At 35.5% G+C, this 10264-nt stretch overlaps 1 protein-coding gene across 1 annotated transcript; it reads left to right on the forward strand.

The window, feature by feature from the left end:
* Positions 1–205: 205 nt before the first annotated feature.
* LOC126461903 (protein RFT1 homolog) lies at positions 206–4832 on the forward strand. Its single transcript, XM_050096032.1, has one exon. The coding sequence runs from the start codon at positions 448–450 to the stop codon at positions 2116–2118; it is 1671 nt and encodes a 556-aa protein (XP_049951989.1). The 5' UTR covers positions 206–447; the 3' UTR covers positions 2119–4832.
* Positions 4833–10264: the final 5432 nt, after the last annotated feature.

Consider the following 10264-nt stretch of genomic DNA (forward strand, 5'->3'; position numbering starts at 1 on the left):
TTCATTTGATCGTTTCTTGAACTTTGTACAGAAAATTCTGTTCTCAGGTTTCTGAAGGAAGTCTTGGGGACTTACATGTGCACATTTCATTGTCTGTCGAAATAATTTTTGAGCTATGGGTGGGCATTAAGAATTTTCATTACGGTTTATCTTTAGTTTATGATCCTTGGAAATAGCAGACAGCTTTTCTGCTAGTGTTTTGTTTTCGGCTGCTGGAAATTTTTAACGCTTGTTTATGATGTAATTTTTGTTATTATTGAGTCCATGTTTCATAGTATTTTTTCTCCATGGCTAAATGTAGTGTTTTACATCATGTGTTTATTTTGACGTTTCGTGTCACTGGTGTTTATGAATCAATAATTAAAGATTATTTTGTGGTTGTGAAATGTAAACTTTGATCTGTTTCGTGTGCTGTCAAGAACATAAACGTGTTCGTATACGTAAGCAATGAAGAGGGATATTTTGAGTAGTAGTATCAAGCATGCCACATTTAATATCGTGTTTCAAATTTTTTTTCGTTGCATTACGTTTTTAATGAACGCATTTGTGATACGGTACATAAATCAAGATGTAATCGGTGTTACTAACGTGCGTTTGTTATTACTTGAATCCACAATTCTTTTTATAAGTAGAGAAGCATTTCGCAGAGCCTGCCTAAGTAAATCACTACAGCATAATTGGCAACAAGTCACCAATCTCATATGGATTACTGTGCCACTAAGCATTTTTCTGAGTATAGTGCTTGGGTACTTGTGGCTTTACGTACTTAAACAACCTAGTCATGAAATCACACAGCATTATTCAGTTGGAGTGTACGCCATCTGCGCAAGTTGCATTATTGAAATGTTCTGTGAACCACTGTACCTCACGGCCCAGGTTTTCTTATTTTTGAGGCTCAAAATAATTTTGGACACAATACATGTTGTAGTAAGGACAGTTACATTTACTTTACTTGTGATTTATATACGCAATGGAGCTGTAATTGCTTTCTCTGTTGCACAGGTTTTGTCTGTGCTTGTGTATACTACTGGTTATTATGTATATTTTTGGCGTTACTTGAAGAGGCATGCTACTGTTAGAAAGAAAGTCCATGGTCGCCATGGAGATTCTACCCGTGAAAAGGCTGAAGAAGCTGGAAAGGAAAAAGAAAGTTTTCCTATTCGGTCCATGGCTGACTTCTTTCCCAGGAAATGTGAGAATAATGCATTCATCAGTTACCAGATGACTGTTTTGACGTGGAGTTTTTTTAAACAAGGAATAATGAAGCAGATTTTAACAGAGGGTGAGAGATATATCATGACACTTTTCTCAGTTTTGTCATTTTATGAGCAAGGTGTTTATGATATAGTCAACAATCTGGGTTCACTGGCAGCTCGTTTTATTTTTCGCCCAATTGAAGAAGCAGCATATTTTTATTTCTCACAAACTGTAGAAAGAGAAGTGCCTATGAAAGACCAAAAGAAAGAAGATGTAGATGAATCTGCAATGGTTCTGAAACAGTTGTTGAGTGGTTTAATGTCATTAGGACTTGTTGTTGTAATATTTGGCCAATCATATTCAAAGTTGCTTCTGCTGCTGTATGGAGGTGAGAAACTTACAATGTACCCAGGTCCGTTATTAATGCAAACACATTGTGTATCAATACTGTTGCTTGCCATTAATGGTATCACAGAATGTTATGCAATGGCAACAATGACAGCAATACAGATTGACCGATACAATTATTTTATGATTCTTTTGTCATTTGCATTTCTACTCATTTCGTGGGGCTTAACTAAGTTGCTGGGTGGAGTTGGTTTCATTCTTGCCAATTGCTGTAACATGACAGCACGAATTGTGCATAATAGTACATTTATCCATAGACGTTTCAGTGGAACCTCATACAGTCCACTGAAAGGCCTAATGCCTGGTCTTCATTTTTCTGCAGCCCTGGTAGCTGCAGGTATGTTGGTAAAGTTCTCAGAGGTTTACCTGTTTGACTCTTCTAAATTTATACATTTTATGATTGGTGTTATTAGCTTTCTGTTTATACTTTCAGTTTGGGCATATGAATCACGTGTTTTAGTTGTATCTGCTCTGAACAAACTGAAACATTTAATGAAGAAAAAGAAACGTTGAAGCAGATTAATATTAAAATTGTTGAATACTGTGAAGTGTATGTACATTTTATAAAAAGGTTCAAATGTAATGTTAAATTGTATCTCTAAGTTATAAAGTGGTGCATTTTTAAGCTTCTGTGTCAAATCTGCATTCTGAGATTGGCATTGATTATTGCAAGGCATGTTTTATATACATTTTAAATATTGAATGTTGCTCTCAAATCTTATTTGGTATAGTGATTGCTCTTTATTTTTAATCTACTGACTGTCAGTTGGTGGGGAAAAAAAAAAGCTAAGCTTTCCTTTGCTCATTAGACTTTAAGGCTCTCTCATTTTGTATTTGGTGATGTGACTGCAGTGTTTATTCAGATTTGATGAATAACTTTTCGCACATACAATAGTACCAAATAGGAAGGTAGACTACTGATCACAAATTATGTGCAGTTCATGGCTCTGTCTTACGTGGTGTGCTACAGTAAGTGTTTCCAGTCTGAATGTACAAAGAAATTTGTCACTGCGAATGCCACTAATGTAATGTCTTCCTCAATTTACCTCTGCCATTCACATTCATTTCCATAACCATTCACCCATAATACTGAGAGATTAGTGTGAGCTCTTTAATTTGCCATTAAAAAATAAAATTCTTTTTAGCATACCTAAGATAATCTAGTTTTGCTTTTTGAATATAGAAATTTACATCTATACTCTGCAAGTCACTGCAGTGTGTGACACAAGGTACTTTGTTTCCCGTTATTTTGTCCTCTTCCTTGCCTTCTGTGAATGATGCGAGAGAAGACAGATCTTTGATAGATATCCATATTGGATTCTGCAGTCATGCTCATTTTATGAGATATGTAGAAGAGCAAGAAGTATGTCACTTTACTCTTTTCAGAAGATTGTGCTAGCAACCAGACATACCTTTATCAGTTTGTGAACTAACAGTTTCATCATGATTTGCAGATCTGTGGTAGGTTTACTACAATGCATTGCTGAATACTAATGTGAGCGAAGGTCCTTCTGCGACCAAATATAGGCGACTTGTTGATTCCAAATAGGAAAATGGAGTTGATTTTAAGATTGTGACTACACTTTTATGGTGTACTGTATTTGATACTGTATTTTTGAACCAGATGTCACATTTGGCAAGGTGTATTATGATATACAGTATTAGGAGTAAAAACTGTCATTTTTGTGAATATTGTGTGCTGAAATAAGATTATTACATGTACTATTAGCGATTCAGTTGTGGCTATGTACCACCAGTATTACATCTTGTATCACTCAAGCTTATGAATGTGAGGAGACAGAATGTACAACTGACTGTATTGTGTTTAATGAGTTACATTCACTTGCTAATTTTCAACTCCTTGAACATTCCATTTTACAAACAACTGATGACATGTAGCTTCACAGCATGTATGTGTAATTCATATGTAGGTGTTCATTGGTTTTCATGTGTAATGTGCATTTTAAGATAATATTAATGCATTTTTGAATGTGGCTGTTACTTAGTGACCATATGCTACAAGTTATTAAACAGCCAACCTATTGGACATAAATGGTACCTTGATCTAGGTTTCGACACCTACTAGGGGTGTCTTCATCAGAATGAGATGTTTTTAAATTGTTAAATTACATTGCTAAAAAGCAGTAGTCAGAATCTGGAACAGCTATTCTCAAGTCAAAAGTAAAATAAAACATTCTAGCCTTTGTCATATGTGCCCAGCTGGGAGCAACATCAACATTGGGTCTGATGTTCCCAGCTGTGCACATGTGGCAAAGGCTAGAACGTTTTATTTTACTTTTGACTTGAGAATAGCTGTTGCAGATTCTGACTATTGCATTTTGGTAATGTAATTTTATGATTTAGCAACATTTCATTCTAATGAAGACAATCCTTGTAGGTGCTGAAACCTAGGCCAATGTAGTTATCATTTATGTGCAGTTGGTTGGCTGTTTAATCATATGTTGAAATAATATTAATGGTTTACAAAGAATCTTTCAGACAATTTAAAGTTTAGTGTTTTTGCATGAACATTATTATTTGTGTATGTTGTACGTTGACGTATGAAATAACAAGGAAGTTGTAAACTGGTGAAAAACAAAAACCAATGATTTTGGATTTTTTGACAGATAAATGAATTACAGTTCTTTGTTGTAAGCACTAGATGTCAAATTCTTTTTACGTTGCTTTCTAAATTATTTTGCCTGATTATTGGTTGTAACATAAGACAATCCAGAATATGGAGACACATTTATTGAAAATATTTTAAATAATCATGTTATATCAATGTTCTATTGTATATTAATTGGACTGAGAATGAAATAGGGTTTTGTGATTTATTTACCAGTCTTCACATTCTGTACAAAATACATGATTGAAATATTGGAGAATATGTAAATGAAAAAGATATTAAAAAGCCATTAGACCTAGATAATTGATCCTTTGTGAATAAATTTAAGATTTATTATATCTATATTTATAAGTAAGGTAATGTGGATAAGGTAGACACGCACATTACATTAAAATGACAAAAAATTGTCAAGGAAAGGAACATAGACACCAGTTTCAGCAAACTGGAAGTACCCTTTTACATATGGATAGCTTCCTTGTGTTACATTTATGATGGTCTCTAGCCTATAAGTAACAGTGTATCATACATAGTATTAAAAATGCAATATAATTAGCTATATTAGTCATCTGTGAATGAAATAGCATGCACATCACTGTAATGGAATACATCAATCCATAATTGTAAACTTGTGTCATCTTTTGATTACAAACAGTTACTTGTAGGGCATAACTGAATAAGAGAGACAGTAGTAGAAAGAGAAGGCATCTGAAATGGAGGAATATTGTGAAAAGAATCATGGGAAAAATGGATAAAATAACAGTGCTTGGATTTTATCACCATTGCCAGAATGCATCAATACAGGATATGCATTTGCTATTTTGTTACTGCTTGGGGACACTGTGGGTTGTTTAATGGGTGTGTGATGTAGTTTGTAATATATAACAGTAAAAACTATGATGTCATCAGGTCTGGCTGTACCTTGTAGGTGAAGTTTACAGCCCAGAGAGAGAGAGAGAGGGGGGGGGGGGGGGGGGGGGTAGGGGAGGGGGTTTCAAAGTTCAAGGAGTGCCAAAATTTGGGCAGACACACAGCAAATTTCAGCAAATTGAGCTTTCATTCTTTTTATGTTGTTTACCCTCCTCACCAGCATACTCTGTTAACATTACTCTTAAGCAACAACCATTTGCTGCTTCCTCAATAATGACTCATTCCAGTCAACAATGCCAGTAAGCAGAGAATGATTTGCTGCCATGATAATACTAAAACTTCCATCCTGCCTCAAATTAGCATGAATGCACTTGAAGCCAAAAAGCCCGTGATTTGATGTCTCCATAGTTGAATTGTTAGCATCATAGCCTTTGGTGTGGAAGGATCCAAGTTTGATTTCTGGTATCTTCTCAGATTTTTCTAAGTTAATATCGTCTGTAATAGGATGCACTCATCCGCGTGAGGCCAAATGAGCAGCAGTGGCACCATCAAGATTCATCTACTGGAAGGATTACTGACATGTTGATCATACATCTCTGTTGTACTGCTTTGTAGGCTGCAGTCACTAGCTGGAACAGGCACAAGGCCTTGTCTGTGAATGGTATTTAATTATTTTTTTAAAAAGTTGCTTATATATCAGAGGAGGCAGTGTTCTGATGCTTACTGTGGTGGTGTTTGTGTGGTGTATGATGATAAGAGAAGGGACAAGATGAATCCTGGTGCCAGCATATAACAAACTTCTCGTCAACAGTGACTTGTACCTTGGCTTCTTGAGACAATGCAGAGAAGTTTGGAATTTAATGCATGACATCGGTGCAAAGTCCGATTACCAGGAACTTTATGCCACCACAGCTCCTCTCCTTGCTAGCCAAACATTGGCAGTGAAAATTTCATTCAGCAGCAGGATTTGAGCCAGCTTATCTCAGAGTTGAACACTGTCACACGGGCATGCCTTGGGTACGGCTGCGGGTATGCTGTTTTATGCAAGCTCCATTTGTCATTTATGTATCTATCACAGAGAATTCCTCCATTCAGTTTGTAAGGCTGCTCTCTAAGTAATTTCATGATTCAGATTTCCTTTACTTGTCACTATTAGTCTGAGCTATATAAAGAACTCTTTAAGCTCTTGCAATTCAGTAAACTGTTTCATTTTCCTCCCTATGCAGACATAAATATTCTGTTCTCATTTTGACTGTTTTAAGTGTGCATTCCTTCAGTGCTCACTTCCAACTTTGCTACCCTTACTGGTGCCGCACAAAACAATATCGTGTGCAAACAGTGTGCACAGTGAGATTTGGTCTCTTTATTCCCTACAACATGATGTCCACATTGAATGGCCTGCTTGAAGACTCCTGATGCAAGTCAATTTGAACTGGTATCTGTTCTGTCGAACTTACAAAGCTTCTTACTCATGTTCTTGCATTTGCATATGTGTGGCACCAGTTTCTTTCTCATACACTGCACCTTTCCTATTGTGGCACTCTGTCATTTTTTTTCCCTCTAATTCTTTGATGACTATGTGGCCTGTTGAGTCATGTACCAAATCTGTTGTTACTTTACCTGGTGTAAAGTCAGTGTGTTGCTCTGCTATTGATGTTTTGTCTCTGAGCCATTTGCCAAGAGCTTGTCCAAAACTTTTATGGCATGTGACAGAAGTTTAATTTTTCTCTGGTTAGCAGACTCACATATGTTACTTTTAAATGAGCACAAGTGTCTTGTTTCTCCATTCATCTGAACTCACCTATGTTATAGAGTAGCATGATAAATCTGTTCCTGTCACTTCTTTAAGAAAGAAAGTCTTCATTGCTCAAAAATGTGCCGTAAGAGTAATGTGTGTTCCTCACCCATGATCATCTTGTAGAGATCTGTTTAAGGAGTTGGGCACTCTGATTACTGCTTCACAGTATACTTATTCCTTTGTGAAATTTGTTCTAAGTAATCCACTGCAGTTCAGAAGGAACAATGATGTACATAATTACAATACCAAAAGGAAATATGACTCTTTTTACTCCACATGAAAGTTGTCTTGAGCACAAAAAGGTGTGCACAATGCTGCAACTAAAATTTCTGAGAACTTATCCAGTGATATAAAATGTCCGACAGACAGCAAAGTAAAATTTGAAAACTAACTAAAAAAGTTTCTCCGTGACAACTCCTATTCTCTAGAAGAATTTCTATTATTGTAATATATAACAGGTGGTGCATAGGAATTTGTAACACCCTTATAAATTTTCAGTGGTGTTGAGCCAGTCATAGAGTATTTTTTTAAGGACCACATCACCATTTGATCATATATTTCCTGTGTACAGTCTAGATTTTGGCTTTCATGCCATTATCAAATACAATGATCTTAGACAGTTAATATATTTTGCTGTCTACTGTACAGGATAACACTTTATTTCATGTCATTATCAAGTACAGTGTTCTTAGACCATTAACATCATTTTGCTGTGTAATGTCCAGGATGAGCTGTTGAACTGTGTGTATGTCACAGAGCACAGTAAACAGCAAAATGACATTACTGGTCTAAGAACACTATAGTCAATAATGGAAAGTCCAGGATGGAATGTGACAATATTGTGAAACTCGATAATGGCGTGAAATAATGTCATCCTGTACAGAACACAGCAAAATATGTTAAGTGATTTGAGACCATTGTACTCAGTAATCCAGATAATCCAGACTGGCTAAAGTACATTGAGTTAAGCCTCTTTACCAGAAGAGTGATAAAGATATACTGTCAAACAATTGACCAGTTTCACTTTTGCCAGCTTTTTCAAAAATTTGGGAAGGTTGTGTTCAGCTGTCTTCTTCAGCATCTGACTGCAAATAATATACTGTCCAAGTCACAGTTTGGCGTCCTTAAGGGTCCTGATGGAGAGAAGACTATTTATGCATACATTGAGAATGTACTTATTTCATTTAATAACAAATTAGAGGCTACTGGTATTTTTTGTGAGCTGTCAAAAGCCTTTGACTGCCTGAATCACAGAATTATCTTAAGTAAATTAGAACATTATGGCGAGAATGTCATGAATGCCTGTGTAGTGGGCAATGAGTCTTCATCTGCGGAGAATTAATTACGTGTGATAGTGCTCAAAGTTCCATCTTTGGTCTGTTGCTTTTTCTAGCGTACATTAATGATCTCTTGTGTGTTACATTGTCAGTTGCTAAGTTTGTTTCATTTGCAGATGATACAAACATTGCAATAAACAGCAAGTCAAGTGCAGATTTAGAAATAGCTACTAAACGAATTTTCATTGACTAATTCACTGTGATTAAACATTGAAAAGGCCAACTATGTGCAGTTCAGAACCTGTAAGATTTCCTTCCAGCATGTGTATAACTTATGAAGACATGCAGATTGAAGAGGCTGACAGTGTTAAATTTCTGGGATTACAACACAATATTAAATTCAGTTGGACAGACCATATTACAGAACTGATGGAGCACCTAAACATTGCAGTGCAAATGATGTTAGATAAAAGAGACAAAAAAATATAAAAACACATGCATACTTTCATTCTGTTATGTCATAAGGGATCATATTCTGGGGTAACTTGTCAAGCCAAGCAAAAGTTTTTAGAGTGAAAAAGTGTACAATATGCCTTATTTGTGGCATAAATTCAAGAACATCATGTTCAAGGAACTGAATATTCGAACTACTGCTTCTCAGTATATTTATGTCTTAATAAAATTTATTGTAGTTAATGTGTCTCTATTTCCAACCAATAGCTCAATATACAGTATCACTTCTAGGAATAAGAACAATCTACATAAAGACCTAATATCACTTACCTTGGTAAAAAGAGGTCCAATATTTAGGAACACACATTTTCAATAAATTACCAGCAACCATTAAAAACTTGGTTTCAGATAATGCACAGTTTAAATAGAGCTTGAAAGATTTTTTAATAGGCAACTCATTCTGCTCTATAGATGAATATCTTAACAAGGAGTGTTAGACCAGTTTCAGTAAAAATGTCTGTTAGATATCAGTTTTGACAGCTCTTGGACCCAACAGTCAAGATTAGATATTTTGTGTTTGATAAATTTATTTAAAGTACATAACTAGCAGTACTGTAATGTGTTCACATATTTTGACAATCTCCTAACAAATGATCAGGTAAGTGAGTATTATATTGAAATGTTTTATGGTTTTTATGTTATACTTTCTGACTTGTTCCATACCCACAAGAATCATCTCATTTTTGGGTCTATGGAATGGAAACTGAATTGACTAATCTGATAGCGTGAAAGCCAAAATCTAGATTGTACATAGGAAATATACAGTTAATGACTCATTCCACATCATTAAGATTTATCACGCAAATGGTCCATGGAAGTTGACACTAACATACACCAAAAACCCTTCCAAGTTCCTAAAGCGACGTCAACTGGTCTAGTTATCTTTCCATTTATGTTTTTCTTCAGGGTTGTAAACACTTTTTTGCTGGCATACAGCTCATGTCATGTTCCGGCAGGGCTCTCTCTTCCTTTCTTAAGAGAAGATGCTGAGGCTTCTGTCATTCAGAAGTCTCTCAGGGTAAACTTTCCATCATACCTTAATCTTATTCTCTTGTTTGAGTATGAATCCAACTTCATTCTTTTCTTGTATAATGGGTATGAAATCCTCAGTCATTTAGTCTGTGGCCCTAGCTATTCTAAAAAGGTTTCTTGTACACACTTGTTTCCAGTTTCTCACAGACATTATTGCGTTTCTAACTGACCTTTTTATGTATTATTTGCCATCTTATGTAGTTGTCGTCATCAGCTGCTCTGATTTCATCCCAACTCTTCTTGGTACCAGGCTTAATTTGGGATCCACAGACCACTAAACTTAGCCTGTGGTACAGCCCCCACCAGGTGAAATTTTGTCGTAAATAACACAGAAAAATTGCATTTTAGAGCAGTTATCGAATTAGATGCCATTAATAAAGAATTTATGACTATTTATATGATTATATCTCATACGATTTTTTAAAACCCAGTATTAATTAGATGCCTATAACTCAGGATTTATGACTGTTTATTTACAACAACATAAGTAATCAATTATCGATGCTGTAATGTAAATGGATAGATATAATAATCTACTCATCA

Source organism: Schistocerca serialis, chromosome 1 (genome assembly GCF_023864345.2).
Source record: "Schistocerca serialis cubense isolate TAMUIC-IGC-003099 chromosome 1, iqSchSeri2.2, whole genome shotgun sequence".
NCBI lineage: Eukaryota > Metazoa > Arthropoda > Insecta > Orthoptera > Acrididae > Schistocerca > Schistocerca serialis.

Bases quoted from the DNA above. Each gene is read 5' to 3' on its own strand.
- LOC126461903 (XM_050096032.1), top strand. From the start codon at position 448: ATGAAGAGGGATATTTTGAGTAGTAGTATCAAGCATGCCACATTTAAT.